At 38.4% G+C, this 19,430-nt stretch overlaps 3 protein-coding genes across 4 annotated transcripts; all 3 read left to right on the top strand.

Annotated features, from left to right (window-relative positions):
* The first annotated feature begins 1,836 nt into the window (after positions 1 to 1,836).
* On the top strand, positions 1,837 to 5,083 carry LOC146167468 (ubiquitin carboxyl-terminal hydrolase 48-like). The gene is made up of 2 exons (XM_083383308.1): positions 1,837 to 4,758; positions 4,837 to 5,083. The coding sequence occupies exons 1-2, from the start codon at positions 1,924 to 1,926 to the stop codon at positions 5,077 to 5,079; spliced, it is 3,078 nt and encodes a 1,025-aa protein (XP_083239434.1). The 5' UTR covers positions 1,837 to 1,923; the 3' UTR covers positions 5,080 to 5,083.
* A 644-nt stretch (positions 5,084 to 5,727) lies between these two features.
* On the top strand, positions 5,728 to 6,346 carry LOC146167467 (coiled-coil domain-containing protein 28B-like). The gene has a single exon (XM_083383311.1). The coding sequence runs from the start codon at positions 5,774 to 5,776 to the stop codon at positions 6,188 to 6,190; it is 417 nt and encodes a 138-aa protein (XP_083239437.1). The 5' UTR covers positions 5,728 to 5,773; the 3' UTR covers positions 6,191 to 6,346.
* On the top strand, positions 6,239 to 19,148 carry LOC146167466 (differentially expressed in FDCP 6 homolog). 2 transcript variants are annotated; one of them, XM_083383310.1, is made up of 12 exons: positions 6,239 to 6,371; positions 9,055 to 9,278; positions 9,647 to 9,766; positions 10,080 to 10,289; positions 10,564 to 10,701; positions 11,549 to 11,674; positions 13,065 to 13,211; positions 15,888 to 16,047; positions 16,860 to 16,993; positions 17,565 to 17,728; positions 18,243 to 18,384; positions 18,566 to 19,148. In XM_083383310.1, exons 2-12 carry the CDS (start codon positions 9,114 to 9,116, stop codon positions 18,761 to 18,763), a joined length of 1,704 nt encoding a protein of 567 aa, XP_083239436.1. In that variant the 5' UTR covers positions 6,239 to 6,371; positions 9,055 to 9,113; the 3' UTR covers positions 18,764 to 19,148. The 2 variants fall into 2 exon arrangements, with proteins under 2 accessions (XP_083239436.1, XP_083239435.1); XM_083383309.1 differs by lacking the exon at positions 6,239 to 6,371 and adding an exon at positions 8,008 to 8,256.
* Positions 19,149 to 19,430: the final 282 nt, after the last annotated feature.

Raw genomic sequence — 19,430 nt, 5'->3', positions numbered from 1 at the left:
AACTAACGCAAAAAGAGAAAAAAATTCCAAAAAATTTACATAAAGAGAAAAAAAAGTCAAGAAAAATTAACAAAAAAAAAAAATTAAGAAAATTTGCCACTAAAAGAGAAATTCAATGTACCAGCATGACCATTTATTGCATTTTTTATTTATTTAAGGAAAAACATAGGCTTGTTTGCAGTAGATTTGGCTTTTTTTGGCCTTTTTTAGAGTAATTTTGGCTTTTTTATTTTTTCTATCTGGCAACCCTGTTAAGTATCATGCTTGGTTGATTTTAGAAATCATTCAGGTAAATCTAAAATACTGAAATATTTCACGCAAAACCTAATTGTTTTTCATTGCAAGTTCAAGCATACCAAAGTAATTTAAAATCTCTTTTTATATAAATTTGCCACCAATAACTAACACGGAAATCTGTTTTTTTGCTTTATATTGCCCCTGCCCCAATGGGAATGTCGGATAATTGAGGCCTTAAGGGTTGGAAAGCAGGCCTGTTTTGATATTGTATTGTAATTTATCGGTTTTAAAACTTAACACAGATCACGGGCATAGCCATAGGGGTTACAACTTAGGGGTCATGTCCCTCCAAAAAGTGCCTTGTCTTTTTATAGTTTTATTTGTGTTTATTTACAGCATCACAGATCACAACAATCTGTATCAATTAGGGTTCCTCTTTTTCCCGGATTTTTTCACTCCCGGGAAACGGAATTGAAAAATGAATATTCCCGGGAATCCCGACGAAAAAATTCTACCTAAAATTTTGTTATTATGACGTTTGAAATTATATTATATATATAAGCTCCAAACATTTAATTAAGCTCATTTATGTTCTGTTGTCTCGCTTCTGCTTTCTATCTTACAAGACCTTCCGTATTGAAGTCAGCACCTTTATTTGTTTTTATTTAAAAAAACGCATTTTTTAAAAGAATAAATTTAATCAAGTTTTTTTCCGCTGGTAAGCGCAAATAAAGCAACTCAGGCAACGACTTTAACAGGGTTGGTAAATTTTTTTCTTTATATCAGTCAAAAACGACATTTTTTTAAGTTTTGCTATGTTGCCGAATACCCGGGATTCAAAAAAAATTCCCGGGAATTTCCTGTCGAAACATTCCCGGAGAGGAACCCTAGTATCAATACTCAAAATAGTTGGTTGAAATTAATTGTTTTAATTATTTAAAAAAAAAGTCTGTTTATTTTTCCCTACATTTTTACAAACAACTACCTATATTGGGGATTTGGGCGCTGGTCTAGAATCCTACCACAATTATTTTAAAGCTAACGAAACGAGTGGTCAAAGTTGAAATTGCAAAGAAGGCATGGATATGTAAGAATAAACATAAAAATAATACTTGACCCACCCAAACGCTAACCCTAACCCAAATATTGTTATAGCAATATAAAACCCCGGACGAAAATGTGGTAGGATTCTAGACCAGCACCGGGATTTGTTATTTTTAGTTAAGTTATTGGTAATAATCAGACCATTTTTCCAATTTCAAAAGTTTACAATTTTACTTTTATCTTAATGACTTGAATTAGGCTTGACTTGCTCTAATAATAACTTAACTGGGGCAACTAATGACTGATGGGGACTTGACTTTTTACTTTTTTGACTTTTTACAAGTTTGACAATTTATTTCACAAATTACTTTACTGTGACTTTAATGAATTCAAAATGACTTGTTTACAATACGGTCAGTGAGTGTATCAATTTGTGTCTAAATTGAAAAGTTTGGCTATTATTTGCAATTTGACCAGTTTTTCCAGTCTGGATTATGGTCACACCAAAATTTAAACGATGTATTTCTTTTCCTAAATTCCCAGTGATAATATGTTGTCATTTAGTTAAATTCTTCCTTTTTTTTAAATTGGCTACTTTTGCACTACATGACTTAATGGCGAAAAACCCAAAGGTGGGATACTATGGGTAAGAAGATTTCTGCTTCAAAACTGCTGGAGCTTCAAACTTGGCAATGGGTTGACAAAGTAGATTGTGGCCGAATTGGAGAGGTGGAGGTTGCAACAGCTTACAGACTGAAGTTTCCAGCCTGCAACAACTGCAGAAAAAATTGCAATGGAAACCCTCAATGTTTGCGTGGACTCGGACAAATGTATTGGACAAGTGCCAATGCATCAGTGGTCAATCAGCAGGAAATCGATAAAATTACCAAGGAGATTGATTCCGAGCGAAGAAAACCAGGTGAACTTGTCGGTCTGAAGAACTTAGGTGCAACCTGTTATGTTAACACCTACCTTCAACTGTGGATGCACAACATTAACTTTAGAAATGCCATCTATTCACTAAAAGAAAATGATTGCAATCAATCCGGCAATTACCAGCAAACTATCTGTGGCCAACTGCAGTTGATATTTGGCTTGTTGCAGGGCAGTGCAAGTAAGACTGTTGACCCCAACTCCTTTATTCAGAGCCTTGGGCTTCCTACAGACTTGCAGCAAGATGCCCAGGAGTTTTCAAAATTGTTTATGAGTGTGTTGGAAACTAACCCTTATCTTTCTTCTGTCATTCAAACTCAGTTTTCAGGAAAGTATGCTTACAAAACAAAGTGTCTAACTTGTCAAACTGTAACTGAACGGCCTGCCCGATTTTACGAACTTGATCTCAATGTACAAGGCCACAAGAACTTAAAGGATTGTATTCTTGACTTTTTAAAGCCTGAAAAACTTGATGGCGAAAACCAATACCACTGCGATACATGTAATGGAAAAAGAGATGCTATTCGACAAATTGCTTTAAAGACTCTCCCACAAACTCTAAGTCTGCAGCTTTTGCGCTTTGTTTATGACAAGTCAACCAATCAGAGACAAAAACTTGTTAGCAGTCTTTCCTTCCCAGATCTGCTAGATTTTTCCCAGTATATTGATTCAAATGGTGAACCTGTCCAACATGCAAATATGCAATACCAGTTGTCTGCAGTTCTACTTCATCGGGGGCCGAGTGCTATGTCTGGCCACTACATTGCCAATATCAAGGACACCCAGAATGGAATTTGGTACAAGTTTAATGACGAGCAAATAGCAAAGTTAAAAGGCGGAGAGAAACTTGATCTGGACGTAAGCAAAGGGGAAGACAATTTTTGGAAAGACATTCAGGGTCCAGTGCCAAAAAAGCAAAAGATCTTAAAAGGCTTTCACTCATCCAAAGATGTGTACATGCTGGTGTACATTAAAAGGGAAAGTGTGCAAAATACAAGCATCTTGCCTGTTCCCAGCCATATTAACACTCTTATCGAGGAACACAATAACCTGTTTGAAAAACAGGGTGTTGACAAGTTAAATTCTGTCTATGAAGAACAGTTGAACAGCCTTAAGTACAGAAAAAGAATGATCGACTTTATTGCACTGCTAGAGGCACCAACTGAAAATTATGAATGGGCATTCACGTCTGCAATAAAGCAATATTTAAGTCCTGTTCAAAATCAGCGAGCAAGCATTAGGGCAATTGAAGATGTACTTTGTAGACATGGTGGTTTAAATGTCGACAAGGTTGCCATGCTGAAGTACATTCCAAAACAAGCAGCTGATATGATGTTCTCTAATTGTGACAAGCTACCAGCAAGGATTCTGCAGAAAGCTTGCATTGAATGTGTGAAAAACCGTTGTTGCCTCATTAAGAAAAGAAATCAACTGAATAGTGACTTTACAATTGTCAGCCAACACGCCAAATCAACTAACATGACGGAAAGCTCCACTGGAGAGGCTTTTCTTGTTGGCAAACAATCCTTTCGAAAATGGAAATCAATTATTCTTAAAAATATACAAGTTGAACATGCTTTGATAGAAACCACAGAGAAAGCTAAGCCCACTGACCCTGAATCTGAAACTTCATCAGAAACATCAGACAATGAAACAGAATTTAAATTCAACTGTGATTTGCTTTGTGATCATTCTGGTTTGACTACGAACCCAAATTTATATCAGCTTGTGCCAGACAAAGTGTGGAAGATCCTACTACACTATTTTCCACATTGCTGTACATTCAGAGCTGGGTCCCAGCCATGTTCGAAATGCATAGCTGACCTTCAACAGGCAGAAGAAGTGGAAGTGTCCAGAAAAAAACTTGCGCAAAACCAAAAGTCTGAACTTCACCAACTATTTTTGGACAAAAACAGGCCAAATTTTTTTAATGGAAAATCAAATGCCCTGACTGAGCCCATTTTTATCATATCTCAGCAGTTTTTGGCAGAATGGCGATGTTTTGTTCGAAACCCCACCAGAAATGAACCTGTCAAAACTATTGACAACCAAAAGTTTTTATGTTCACATTTAAATTTGCTTCACAATCCTTTAAAATTTCCAGATGGTACCGGGACTTTGGAAACTTCAGAAAAAGAATGTGTGTTGCTTTGGGAGCATGAATGGAAATCAGTTAGGAAATTCTTTGAAGTTGATCATGAAATCTATATTCAAAAGAAGATAGCAACAGAGTGTTCAGTGATGTTGGAAAAAATTAATCCACTTACCCCCCTAGTTGAATCAATGCCAGCAAAAACTCCCTCAGTTTTTATAAAATCCAATATCATACCGGGAAATAATTTGACCCCTACACCAGACTCATTTATTTATAATCCCGAGCTTTGCAAGGCTTGCATTGCTGAACTAATTAAAAGAAAGCAGAAAATGGAGTTCGATTATACAGATGCTGACATTTTTGTTAATAGAGTCAACATAGAAAATGAGTCCCCTGCAAATCAACCTCAACAAAATGGAATTTCAGATTCTTCCCAAACTAAACCTTTTGTGTCAAACAGAACGGCCAGACGCTGCACACGGGGTGGAAAAACTCTTTCAGGAATCTCATCTGTTTTAACAATTAAGGAACTAAAAATTAAGATTATGCACCTTTATTCAGTTCCACCATTTGACCAAAATCTATGGCTGAATGGCAAACTTCTCTCGGATGATGCCAAGTCATTGGGAGAATCTTTTGTTTACCCTGGATGTAGCATCACGCTTATTGAAGACATACCTAATGACAAAAACATACCTGAAATTTTCACTCCTGTCAAGCAAAGTGAACCCGAAGTTGGTTTCAAAGGCACTGGACTTTTAGGACATTGAACAATTAAAAATATATATATGGAATTAAATATGTATATGGTTTTAAATTATGTTTTGGTTAATAGGTAATTATAAGAATATATTGTTTGTACTACAACTATCATATGTAATGTATTAAAGGAGTGGTTTCCAACCATTTTGTTTTTGCGACCCCCTTTAAGTTTTTGATAACTTGCATGTCTTCCCAATTATAGTGTATGATACATAAACCACAGTCACTGAAAAGCACATTTTAAAATTGTCAAAATTCAAATTGGGAAAAAAATCTAGACGGATTGTATCAAAATTTGGCTAAAATGTTCAGATTTAATTTTGCACAACAAGTTAAAGTTATGGTTTGGTTCACTGCAGCAAAAGCCACATAAACCCAAATGTTACACAGCGACCTCCCAGACAATCCCTTGCAACACCCTTGAGGATTGCGGCCCACAGGTGGGGAACCACTGTACTAAAAGTGCTTTTAAAAGGATTTCGAGTGTTTGGTCTTTCAAAATATTTATTATATTTTTTCTAGCTAAAGGTGTTTTTGGTTTTGTTTATTTATATGCCCTATATTTGTTGCTAATTTCCCGTCAATACTTGTGCTTACTTTTACACCAAATTCTATTGTTTTGTACTGGTTACTTTTACCCACTGCTCATTGTTGTCTTTTGCAGACATACATTGATAAAGAACTATTCTGTATTTGAAAGCAATGGCAATGAATAAATCAAAGTCCAACAAGTCCCAGACAAGTGATAAAAAAGAAGAGCCCACCGATGGAACATTTCTTGTGGAGCTAACCGACATTCAGGCAATGAAACAGGACCTCCAGGATCTGCTGTCTTCCTTTCGCACAGGAAAACTTAATGCGTTTGGGGAAGAGAATGCCATAAAAAAGATGGAGAATATCAGAAGCAAGCAGGGAAAACTGGCAAGGCTGCATTTTGACTTGGACAGTCAAATTGACTACAATGACACCACTGACAACTCTCAGGAATGCCTTGAAAAGCAGAAAGAGCAGCACATGACAACTTTGCTGCATGACCTTGAAGATTTAAGTGGTGCCATCCGGTCATTTAATGCGAACACCCCTTCTCCATCAAACGAGCAGCCCAATGAATCTTTCTGAATAATGGGGAATATCAACAAAGACTTTACAGGCCAATTCCTTGTTTAAGCTATGTATATATTTTTAAGGCCTGCAAAGATAATAAGCTATTCAAGAACAAGTTAGAAAAACACAAAAAATGAAAAACACCCTATGAAAACAGAAGGCTTGTGAAATGAAGAAAATGTTGTAAAAATATTTGGTAAGTTATCATTTTTTTTTATATCTTATTGCTAACTAACTGTAATGTGACTCACTAAGCCTAAAGTGTTAAAACCAGCAATTTACCGTTTTTCTGAAATCAATTCAGGCCACTGTTAAGTAATTGCATGTTACTGGTATGTAGGTGGTGATTTTGAAGCGTTTGATAGCCAGAGTCAATTGCTGTGTTGGAGAGATAGCCAAATGATAGCACGGCATGTTTAACATGAATAGCTGACAGTGTGGTTGAGAGAACAAGGATGGGCCTAAGAGGAAATGCTCTGGATTAATACACTGCTGCTGCATTTTTTTAGTAACCACATGCTTAGTGTGGGTTGAATATCTCTGAACTCATATATCTGTTGTTAGTGAGTCTTGGAAGGATATATTTATATGATCAACTGGCTAAGTAAGGAAGCAAAATAGAGATTGTATTGAATTGTGTAGTGTATTTCTTGGAATGTTATCTTCTATCTTTTTAATTTACACCAGAGCAAAGATGGCATCATAAAAGAGGTCACTGAATGTCAACTATAACATATGTGACTTCTTTTGATGAAGTTTGATGATTAATACATTACTTGTTGCTGTTGTACAAAAACATTGCACTTGATTCAATTAGCAGTGATCACAAAGTAATAAATTGCTGGCAAGCAGATATATAGTTATTGGTTTCCTTTATTGGTGCAATCTGTAGTAAACGGTTTTTAATTTGACTAGCCTTAAGCTTAACCAAAATGTTTTCCGGTTTAGTCACTTTTCCCTGAAGCAATGTGTCTGAGACAATATAATGTGCACTGACCTGTGTCTAAAAAGGCATTCCATGCATAGTTTAGTTCCGCTGGGGGTTGTAAGTGAGCTTGGGCAAGTCTCCAGTCACAGTATCAGGTTCATAATGGGATGTATGTGTTTAGGTTACATGTTTAATCGGTCTAGGCCAGGTTTCAATTTCAATTTCCCTGCAGCTTGTAAGCTTCAAAGCCCTGTTTGGTACACACACATGCAGCGCAATTTTACAGGAAGTAGTTTGTCACGAAGCTTTGTTTCTCCCTAAACCAGGCACCAATTAACGCATCGCACACATTTCCAGTTTGTAGCTGTAGTAGTAGCACATATATAGAGACTTTAGATATATTTGGGTGTCAGTTCATTAGCAATATGGTCAATTGAAAATGAAATGTTACCATGCCAGCCATCCAGCAGCCGGCCCAGTGTCCTTTTTTCTTTTGTTCAAATATCAATCGAAATTAGATTATTATTGAACAACCAGCAAACTTGTTTTGATAGTCCAGGCAGGTGACTGTGAAATAAATTGTGGCTTTATTATGCCTGTGATATGGAGTTGCCTTAAAGCCTGTCCAGATCACAATAACTTTGATAATACAAGTCTGACTTGCTGTGTTTGTGGATTAGGTGAATCAAACAAAAATATAATTTGTGATTTAGTCTGACTTGATTTCATGCCAGAAAGTGAAGTTTCCTGTAGCTCAAGTCTCCTGCAGTTGACTTAATGCTGCCTGCTGGGCTAATCAAAGTAGTCTGTGGAACTTCCTTTGTGTAACTTGCAGCTTTGCTGCAGAGCCAGAGCTGATTGTCACCTTTTTCCCTTTTTTCTTTAGCACCCTCCATAACTGCCTGTTATCTCTGGCTGGTCATTGGGTCAGTAGTGTTCTATTGGCAAATTATAGGCCTTCTAATTGCTGATAGCAGACTGTTGAGTTGTGCCTGATTATCTCTTTTGCATAGCTGCAAGCCAAGTTCAGATAAGATGGAGAGAAAAAGAAGCACCAAGAGTATTAGGAGGTTGTCACTGAAACGCAACAGACCAACAACAATGGCCATGGCAAAAATGCCCCTGCCTAATATTGACTTTGAGGATGTTTTAGGTATGGTAATCTATACAGCATGCATGGTTACCTTAGAGAAATTTAATTTGTAATGCAATTACTTGATTCCATTAATAGGGCCATCCAGTTCAATAGATTACAGTGGTCAGGGTAGATGTGTACATGTTTGTTTGTTTAATTGTAGTCGCCTTAACTATCTATTTTCCATATATTATTTGTTATCAACCATGTAATTTCATGATCTAGATATACCATTTTTTGAGCTGGTGTCTATTCAGTTAAACAGGCATATAAAACTTATATATATATATATATATATATGTGTGTGTTTCTGTTACTATTATCTATAAAGAACATAACTATATTGGTTATATCAATATCTTGAACTATAGCATCTTAACACACTAGAGGTTGCACTTGATGTTTTCTTTTAATGTAATGAAGATGCTTCCTGTTCTTTGTATAATATTCCCATAAGGACCCAACATTTATTTTATGTCTTTATAACTTTGTATTTTGAAACTAAATTTGGTTTGCTATTAAATTTGCCTTTTACGATTGTAATATTTTAGCTTATAATATAAATCTGTGTGGAATTAATAAGCAACTTAAAACTGGATTTAATCATAAACAACATATATAAGATTCATATTATCCATCAGTTGTTAACTTGATAATCCCAGGGTGGATTAGCAAACACTGTATGTATGCTGGTATTGAAGTTGATAAATTATTCCAGATAGAGCAAACGTTAAGCTAAGTGCACTGTAAATTATGTTGAATCAAAACTAGCTTGGATGGCTATTACTTATCGCATTCCTTTTTACAAACCCCCAGTGTCACAACTACAAGTGTCTGATGTGATCGGCAACAGCGTTTTAGAGGACAGCGGCAGCATGTTGAGCTTAAATGGAGAGTCACTTTCCACATCTATGTTCCGCCGACACCAGTCCTGCCTCTACCACCGCTGCTACCACAACACAACACTCGTGCCCCTGTGGCAAGCCTTCGCCTCCCTCGATACGAGGGGTTCTGGCAAAGTGTTACTTGGTCGCCTCATGGTAAATATTCAAATGAATCTGTTTGAATCTCTGTTTAACTGATAACTTAGTCTTCACTACTTACTTAGAAGGGCCTAAATAATCGGCTAAATTACATATTGTTATTTTAAAAACTGTTGAAATTACTTATCAAACAACTTTTATAGTTGTCTATTTTCATCCTAAAATGGTGGAAAGTCTTGTAATTGTTGTAATTTATCTCTTGTTTCACGTTTGGTAACACTAACATTAAATTATGTGATAAATATTTTATAAATGGGATAGCACTTCTAATCGCCAGGGTACTGTTTTGTTTAACACTTTTTATAAATCAAATTTTATGATCTTATTTCTATTGCATTAAATTTGAGGCTGTTTTATTATTGCAGCACATGTCCTCTTCCCTCTCCAATATACTTGGTACTGACAAGCATAATGACCAGAGCATCCAAAAGCACTTTATCCGCTTTTCCCAAGTCACATTCCCCAACTACAAGCGCTACGTGATGGTAAACAAAATTATTTAGCAAAAAATTATTCCTGTAAATTTTTTTTTTTGCTTTTTAAGAAGTTTTTAACTTATCTAATAATCAACATTATGGTGATGCCAAATCATATTACCTGTCCTGCATGATAGTTTTAGAATGATTTAGTAATGTATGTTTTAATTGGTCTGTTACCTTACTTTAAGATGTGATAAGTTAGACGCATGGTTGTTAAATTCAAAAGTATTAAAAACACAAAAAAGTGCATTTAGGGTTCTATGTTCACCTTGAAGTTTGATAGTTATTTATTCAATTTGTAATAAGTATGTTTCTTTAGGACACCACCGCTGGCATGTACATGGATCCCGAGAGCCTCTCTGCTCACTGTTGGTCGATTAGCAAAGACCGTTTCCTTAACAACCCCCTGGTGGACAACCTCGACTCTGTGGTGCCACCGGAGCTTGCAGAGGCCCTCTACTGGCTGTTTTGTGTCTTTAACAACCTCTCGGAACCGGATACCTACCCACCTGCCATGGACTATGAAGAGGTACAATGTTCACCACAGGGAATTGATCCAGTGTGAAAAGTGCCAGGCTTGCATTTCTCATAATCTTGCTGTTTTTACTATTTTCATTAAAATACACCTTTTTTAATATTTGTTAAGTATTAGTAGTGACATCTTATGAATGAAAATGGTAATTGCATGTTCTGTAAATAACCTTTGTTTTGATAATAACAAAAAAGTCCATGCTCTCAGGAATTTTCAGTTCATTGATTAGCATCAACTAGAGAACAATAAACGATTGCGTGTTGTTCGATAGACAGACCTCCTCCTGCGAAAGTTATTCGCCGCTCTGGGGCTTCCCTGGTCATCAAACCATGACGCTGACGCCACCGGTCACTATGACGACAGCAGCTCAGATGGTAACAGCAGTTTCGAACCGTCAAACCCGCCCAAGGTAATTGAATGAGTTTTACTGATATATACCCTTATTTTAGGTATATCGTTCACGAAAAAACACCGCAAATAATGTTGTTTGTGTCATGCTATACCAATTTGTAATCAAAGAAGGACTAGAATACGTTGTTCATGATCAAGAAGTACAAAGGGGACTTGTATACTTCAGAGAGTTTATTTGTAACCAATATAAAATGTATTGACCATCGGTAGGTTTGCATAGCACTTCATAAATTGCCCTGACCTCATTTTAACCTGTCTTTGGTACCTCGAAATCCGGGTCAAAATTAACTTAAGCCCAACGCCACACTGTCTTCACCAATTATTCACCGTACCGCCTTTTTTTTAGACAACTGTAGCAAACAAGGACCAGGCTGCTGTTTGGTCACCAACTATAATAAAAATGTGTCTGAGAATAAAGTCTTTAAACAAGGGTTGTTAAACATTTTTCACCACAGACCCCTAAAGTTTTTTTGGTGCGCGTGGAGAACGGTACGCATAAAATTAAAAAAATAACGTCATAAATTTACGTTAGACTTGATAAATCTGCTGATTTCGGTCCAAAAATGTTAAAGTGGAATGGAGTCCTAATGCATTCAATGCAAAACCGTTTTATTTTTAATTAAACTGTTTTCTTTGAGAAATTTGAGAAATAGACAGTACACTAATATTCCAATTGGGCCTTCATGGACCCCCTTAAACTAGTTTACGTACCCACAAGGGGTCCATGGACCCAAGTTTAAGAACCCCTGCTCTTAAAGCTGGCTCAAGATATCTCCACTTCCTTTTGAACGTGGGAAGGCGCGCACTGCACAGCCTCGCTCACTTCCGCCTGTTTCGCGTTCCAGGTGACGTTCCAGCAACTGCTGTCGGTGATCGCTGACATGGTGGGCACCGAACTGGCGCGTTCCCATACATTCTACAAGGCGCTGCAGCGACTCTGCCTCTCCGAGTACCTGGAAGTGATGAAGGCGGTAAGTCGACCTCCCGTTTCCCGCCCCTGGGATGATCTTATCGCGGCCTGTGTTTGCTTTGCTGCCGGTGGTTTTAAACTCGTGCGAGCATGCACACACACGCGCGCTCATGTTTTCCGAGCTTGGTATGTCAGGTAGCATGAGGCTGCGTTTTCGTGTCCAGTTTGTCTGAGGCTACGTTAGAGTGACCGGGCCCGCTATAGGTTGATCGGGCTATGTAGCTTAAACTATAAGCGTGGACAACTGGACAGGTTGTGTAGAAAGCTTGTGCTGCTGTATTCAACCCTCTTAGTAGGGATGTCCTATATTCATTTTATATATGTATTTTATACCGATACTCGACATTTTAGGCAAAAATTACGGCCGTTCCAACGTACCAACGGCGTCAATTCTACGCTCAAATATAGGAAATATTGAAACAAAAATTCAAAAAGTGTTGTTTTTAGTTGGGCCTAATTTTCATTTAAATAGATATAGGAACTTTAGTTTCAAGTTGGTGATAAATTAACCATTCAAGTAAAAAAAATTAGTGAAGCCGCAAACCATAGAAAACAGCAAAAAATAGCTATGCAAGTTTGGTTTTGTTACCACTCTAATATCGGTCGAGTACCTATGAAACCACCTGTCATCGGGTATAAGTTTCGATCCGATAATATTAGACATCCAAATAATTTCACTACACACTAAATTATTTTAACCCTTCTGCAAGAGCGAAGCTGTAAAGCCTTCTACAATTAAATCAGTTTGTTGCTTTATTCGCATGTCAAACTCACGTTCAGTTCCTCGTTTTGCTTTAGACGGCGGTTGCTTGTGGGAAGTTGTCAGTTGCCGCATCCCGTTTATTGTTACAACGGATTGTGTGTGATTCTGTATGATGTGCGCATAGATGGCAACGCCAACGCGTTATTAGTATACGAAATGGTTCGCCATACTGAACCTCTCCCGACCGCAACAAACTGAGGTTATTCAGACCGGTCTCAATGTTACCGAAAAGTGTGTGCCACAATAAACTGGCACTAGCATTAACAAACAGGGTAAAATTAGTTGTTCACTGACTTTTGCTTCACTACGTTTGGTCGCACGCCGGCCTCATTAGTACAGCTTGTTTATTTTTAAAAAGGATTTGTGCCGCCGTATTCGCAGTTAAATTCTTTGCACTACCACATAATACGAAACAATCTCACTACTGATTGTGTTTGTTGGCTTTACTGAGCGCATGTTGTCGACAATGTCGTTTTAGGCAGCCAAGACCAGCTTTTTGTGAACTTGGAAAAAATTGGCTTTCTTGTGTATAATATGTTTTAGGTGGTCCTTTCTAGCGACATGAGTGCATTTAAAAATCAATAGAAACAACGTGTCATTAAACGCGCTTTTGCTTGGTATTTCACAGGGCTGGCTCTCAGTCCGCAAGCCAGACGCCGACGCTTGGAAGAAGCGATGGGCGGTGCTTCACGGGTCAAAGGTCACCCTCTACTCGACCCAGGCTTGTCAGGATGTTAAGGATGTGATCAACCTGAACCACAATATGCATATTGAGGTAAGGCCTGGGAAAGAGATGTTTTTTGCTATGATGCTAGTGCTACCATATTTTTTTAAATATGTATACCAATAGCGCTCTTTTACAAAATACCACTGGTGCGATAACTTATTCATTTCCAAATATTTCATCACAAACAACAGCATGAAGTTGTTTTTCCACACGATTCGTAAGATTATATTGCGATTAAATTCACAGTCCAATTCAAAGAGGTACATGTATTGTATAGCTTAATAACGCGTCTTTAAGTCTCCTCAAACAGCTACTTAAAAATCAGGGTTTTAAAAATAATGACCAATACTAAAAACCACCGATACCGACAATCTAATCTCTAGAGTACATATAATAAGTCCGTAACATCGATACGCCTTTTACAGTTTATGTATGGCACTGCTTTCGTGGAAAACCACGCCAATGGGAAATAAAGCAATTATGCGTCAATGGTTGAAACAGAGTTTATGCTGGGTTCGGAGTACAGTTTTATGTACTACTTAACCAATCGTGCCTATGATGTATACCAAACAGTGTGTTATGCGACGATGGCAGGGATAGTTTTATTGAAGAGCAAGACCTTTAAACTAGTCAAACTCGTTCGTTAAGATTTGACTTTGTGTAAACAACGCTAAAGGTGGACGTGAACTTTTCATGGTTAGCTTATAACCCTCCTCCGTCACTGCCAATACAATACGGTTTAACAAAATTGTAAAATGGCGAACTTGTTTTCGTTAAAAATAGAAAAACACTAATGTCGTTTTAGCCTGGTTATTAACGTCACACAACTTTATGGTAATGCCATTTTGAATTACCTAATTGCAGTCTTTATTTAAGCACCCTAGTTAGAAGACCTATGCTAGTTCGGGCTGATGTGTAATTCACCAATCAAGTCGCTTTGAAATGGTTTTATTGCCGCGTTGTAATTACCATACTTCAATGCTTTGCGCACGGGCACCCGATTTAGGTGTTCTGTAAATCCGCCTTATCTTGTCCCGTTTTAAACTGCACACGATGCTTATGGCCAGTTGCTCACAAAGGCAACCGAATTATACGATTGCCGTGTGCCGATGATGTTAATTCGTTCGTGACTCTATCAAAAAATGGACCAATAAATAGTTCCAATGATGGGGTACCATTCCTTACAGAAATAAAAAAAAATCCTTAAATGCTGTAATAGTTCTAGATATAAGTGCCATGTTCCTTGAGCTGCAGTTGCCTTATTTTTTTTCGTTAGATCTATAAGAAATGATGGAAGACTGTTACCACAGATCAATATGCTCATAGGCTTAGGCAGTGTTTAATTTAAAAGGTCGCTTCGAAAGATTGGGCAATGCCAGCAAAACAAGCCTTATTGGGCCTAAAAAAAATCACGAATGTTGTGTTGTGAAACCCACGATCAATATTGCGCCTTGTTAACACGCCTGAAATAAATCGGCAAAAAATGTGCTCTTACAAACATATAGGCCCTGCCGTTTACCAATAAATATCTCTTGTAATAAATTGTATTCGAGGTTTTGTGTAGTTTGTTGTGGCGAGGTTAAACTGATTTCATGACTGTTTTACGAAGAAGAAAACGGAAGTCAAAGCGAAAAATTGGATTTAATGCTGGCGTGTAATGCAATACAGTTCGAACCGCATTCTCAAACTGCACCACAGAATTGCAGTCGCAAGAAAACGACCTTTTTGGTGACGTCAAGCAAGTACCGTCAATTTACGCCCTAGTTACAGATCCTGTTAGAACAGTCTTGTCTTAATCGCGCGTCCCGCACACACACACACACACACACACACACACATACATGTGTGTCGTCCTGGCGCATTTCGCTGCAGCAAACGACCCACTTCCATCGAAAAGGTGGTTCGCTTGAAACGACGACCGACTCCCTTGCGAGGTAAACCAGCGGACGCGGGGTTACTCTGCTGTTGCCGTTGACTGGCCCGAAATTACTTCATTGTGCCGCTAATAACTAGACGTGCGTGGATTAGGTAATTGATTTTAAACGACCCAGTCACGTACAGAGTATCAAAAGGCTTAGAATCTTTTTTATTAAGCCTAGGTCGCGTATGTTTATCCCCTCCCATAGGCTTTAATCTAGTATAGACCCATATGCTTCAAATTCAGTATAGATTGGATTATGATATCTATCGGACTCGTGATCTTTTGGACAACTTTGACGAACTTTGTTCACTGTCACGAGCAAGGCCTAATACTACTTTGCATCTTATTAAGGGCACAGTTAAATACAAATTCATTTGATTCAATATACGATTCATGATTCCAACATGTAGGCACCGACTTACAGTTTACTATATAAATAATATCTAACACAACAGAATTGTGCCAGAGCTTAGGCTTCGTAAAAAGTTTTTTGAAGTTGCCGAAGTAAAACAAATTACAAATGCGTATTACCTGTACGATTTTTCTACCTTGTAAATCTGCCCTGGTTTTTGGATTCGAGTTTAAGATATACCATAACACGTACGCGTACATCCACCACCAACAACATCATATATTGGACTATTAAAGACGCAAAGATAGCCTTTATTTTGCGAGTTGTACGTAAAAGCAAGTGAAGGGCACTCAGATTTTAGAAGTCTCCAAAACTTTTGCCCCCAGGTTAACTAATAAGAAAAATACTGATGATTAAAATCAAATGTGCATCGTGATTTTTTTTTCTTTAGGCTCTCCCCGGCACCAACTCGCTCAAGCACAGATTCCGCGTGGTGGAGAAAGAGGGTGACTACAGCATAACCTCAGAGCGGGAGTTCGCCTCCACAAATCAGAAGTCGTCCTTGTCCTGGCTCACGCTCGTCAATGTCGCGATCAAGGTCACCGAAACAGGTGAGCCGCGTGTTTCTAATCGGTTTACCTATATTGTTTTGTCTTGTTGGGCGGCTTTAAAAAATGAGCTGTACCTCAGTGATCGTATATTACCTTAAATGTTTGTTAGCAAAATTAGTGTTGTTTTTTTCCAAAAAAAAAGTGTTTTTTTTTCAAAAGCCTTAGCAAGGCCCGAAACGTATATACTAACACCTTTTGTTTCCCTATTATAAAATCATAAGAGTATACTCCTCTAAATATGTCTAACCGGGTACGTAAAGTTTTGTGGTACCTTTTACGAGCATATAATTATTTTGTTGGCTCATTGTTCCCCCTTTCTACCGACACAAATTGCTGCTCCAGTAATTACAAAGCTGCAAGTAATTAACTCTTTCTCTATTAACGGCTGACGACTTTTAGAACCATTGTTTACAAAATACCTAAAAGAACAAAACTCGATTTAAAAACAAAAAACATTACCCTGTTTTGGGACTATTTGTGACCTATGATTCTCAATTTTACACAAAGCCTCGCCAATCATAATAATCATTGAAACATTCATCTACACATTGTATATAAATCTGTGATCAGAATGCAGCGTGCAACCCTGCTACATTTCTCGGCCAGTCCCCACTGAGCCTGCGTAGCTCAGTCTGTAGAGCGACGGTCCCGGTTTGGCCGGAGGTCCTGAGTTCGCACCTCACCACGGGATAGTTGTTTTACATGCATGCTTTGCTTGCACAAAAATCCTGCTTAGATCGACTGATGTTGGTAAGCCTTTCCTGGAGGCATTATGTGTATTTCATGGCCATTATACCGCCCATTTATTACAGGAATGTCAGCAAAGACCAGCGAGATCTCGGAGCGGCGCCTGGAGCGGTTTCAGCGGCGTGAGAGCGAACGCGAGGTCTTCCGGAAGAAGAGGGAAGTCCTGGAGACCTTCGAGAGGCTGCAGGAAGCTAAGAAGGTAAGAGCGCGTTCAAATAAGTTTTTAATGATTCGTTAGAGCGTAATCTCGTTGGCAGCGCCTCGTAGATAAATTATTAAAACAGCATTAGACACTATCAATTAGATTCAATGGGTCTACTTCAATGTTGCTTAGGTAGCTGTAACGAAATCCAAGCTTATTTGTGGGTTTATTCCCCCCTTATCCCCTTTACTACCACATATGTCACTTATAAAGCCGTATTTATATAGCAAAGAGTAAGTTGGGTACACCATGCACGGATTTGTAATGTTGCTTGCAAGGCCAAAAAGGTCGAGTAGATCGACATCATCTTCATTAAGACGTTTCGATACGAGCGATACAAGCTTGTATCGAAATGCTTGCAAGAAAATCCTGCTTGCACCGACTGATTTTTGACCGGCTACCCGACCTTTATGGAAGAGTAAGTTAACGTTATAGTTTCAAGGTGTTTAACAAAAGCAGCCACTACTACAACCACGCCATTTTTCGGCTATTAAAAACCTCAGCAAGTGTATTTCAATGTTAAATATCCGCAGCAACGGTCGTCATTACTCCCTTTGTTCCGCCTTAGGCCCGTAACGACGTGGAGGAGGCTCTTGCTCTTCGCGCCCAGCAGCGGGAGGCCAGGATGATCCACCTCCTCAAGATGGACAAGATCTACGAGAGGCTCGAGTCGATCCAGTTCCAGGAGAGCCTCTGCAACAAAGCGGAGCGCGAAAGGAACCTCTTACGGATGTGAGTTTAATTCTAGGAGGGCAACGGGGGTCTGTGAAACTAAAAACGAATTCAAGAAAATACAAATCCCCCAAAATCTCCCTTTTGGGGGGACGAGGCTGTGGCTGAAAATACGATTAATTTGGTTGATTACATTTTTAAAGGGGCGTTATTGCGTTATTTAATTTTTTACATTTAATTTTCGAGCATGTATCAGCGTAATACCACTATTATAGTGAACTATAAATAAAATGAAAATGACGATTTATTTTTATCTAATGTCTTTTTATTTTTTGATTATATAAACTTGCTAATGCATTCTTGTTTAAATTATTAATCTGCTGCCGAAACGTTGGTTTATACTTTTTTCATCAGAAAGGAAATTTTTATCTATTGCTATGTTGCCGGGTGGAGCTAACTCTATATCAATAAAACGGTTAAATTAATAAAATTTTCTCCTATTTATGCAACAAATAGTCCCACATATATTGCCGCCAACGCTTTTTTAACCAGCTTCTGTTTTTTTTTTTTCCAGGCTTTCCAGCTTCGAACGCAAGCTGAACGGTGTCGACGACCAACCATCTCCTAAACTGACCGACTCGCCGCTCCGTTCAGACCAACAGAGCTTGCTAACGCGCCTAGCGGCCGAACGATACCAACTTGAAGAGGCGCTAGAGGTCGCTAACTGTCAATGTTTTTTAATTTGCAAAAACTAAAAATATATTAATAGGTTAAATTGAGGTAGAAAATGTCATGCTAGGCTTTTATAGAGATTGATTTGAAAAGTCTCGTAACCCTACGCTACGCTCGAAGAAAACACTTTTACCTTAAGTAAACCCGATCTGTTCGTTCGCGCAGGAGCTGCGACTCGAACCCAACCAACTGACCCCTCCTGCAACTATGACGTCACGAAAGCCTTCTATTCAAGTTCACCGCACAGCCGAAAGTCTTCCGGGCGACGCCTGCTATGACTTCCGCTCCTCCTCCGAGAACATGTCCTCCTCCTCGGCCGACTTCTTGCACCTTACCCTGCCCGACGTGACGTCACACGTCTGACGTCATCATGCGTTTTTCGAGTATGTTGCCCAGGCAAATTACGTCACTTCAACAAATAAAACGACGTCACCTTTCGATCGTTGACGTTACCCTGACGTCATCATCTGCGTATGGACTTACAGTTTCGAGTATTTTGACGATATAGGTTTTCGGCCGACGCGAATTACGCCACTTTACCAAATGAAACGATTGACGTCAGTGTTTCGATTAGTGACGTCACAATGTTCACTGCCAGCCATCCCGATGCCTAATTCGATAATTATTTTTGTTTTGTTTCGCCTACTGTGTTAATCACTGTCGTTTTATGCAAACTTTTTTGTTTTCCTTTCTTAAAGTGTCCTTAAAATATTCGTTGTTCGTATTTCATCGTGCTCGTACTGCAACGATCCCCTTAAATAACTATAAAATTATAAATTGAACTACGGCTTGTCAGAATCCACTGAAAAATCCGTTGGCCGATGGACAACAGAAAAAAATTATAATGTTCGAGTTTAGTGAACAAACTAGTAAGTGCAACTGCACGATGCAAAAAAACAAGCTTATCACTTGACGTTCGTCTGTAGGCTTACTGCTAGTAAGTTTGGCTAAAAGCTGGTGATTAGGGCAAAACAACATTTATTCCCCATAGGATGAAATTTATTTTTGCCAATAAAACTCACTAATTAAA

Source organism: Ascidiella aspersa, chromosome 1 (genome assembly GCF_963924565.1).
Source record: "Ascidiella aspersa chromosome 1, kaAscAspe10.2, whole genome shotgun sequence".
Taxonomy (NCBI): domain Eukaryota; kingdom Metazoa; phylum Chordata; class Ascidiacea; order Phlebobranchia; family Ascidiidae; genus Ascidiella; species Ascidiella aspersa.
Note: the sequence above shows the minus strand (reverse complement) of the source record. Positions and strands in the feature narration are given on the sequence as shown.

Excerpts from the sequence above, each read along its gene's own strand:
- LOC146167468 (XM_083383308.1), top strand. The coding sequence starts at position 1,924 with ATGGGTAAGAAGATTTCTGCTTCAAAACTGCTGGAGCTTCAAACTTGG. Across the intron at positions 4,759-4,836 it reads CTTCCCAAACTAAACCTTTT|GAACTAAAAATTAAGATTAT; the intron begins GTGTCAAACAGA and ends TTAACAATTAAG.
- LOC146167467 (XM_083383311.1), top strand. The coding sequence starts at position 5,774 with ATGGCAATGAATAAATCAAAGTCCAACAAGTCCCAGACAAGTGATAAA.
- LOC146167466 (XM_083383309.1), top strand. The coding sequence starts at position 8,139 with ATGGAGAGAAAAAGAAGCACCAAGAGTATTAGGAGGTTGTCACTGAAA. Across the intron at positions 8,257-9,054 it reads TGACTTTGAGGATGTTTTAG|TGTCACAACTACAAGTGTCT; the intron begins GTATGGTAATCT and ends ACAAACCCCCAG. Across the intron at positions 16,994-17,564 it reads GGCTGCAGGAAGCTAAGAAG|GCCCGTAACGACGTGGAGGA; the intron begins GTAAGAGCGCGT and ends GTTCCGCCTTAG.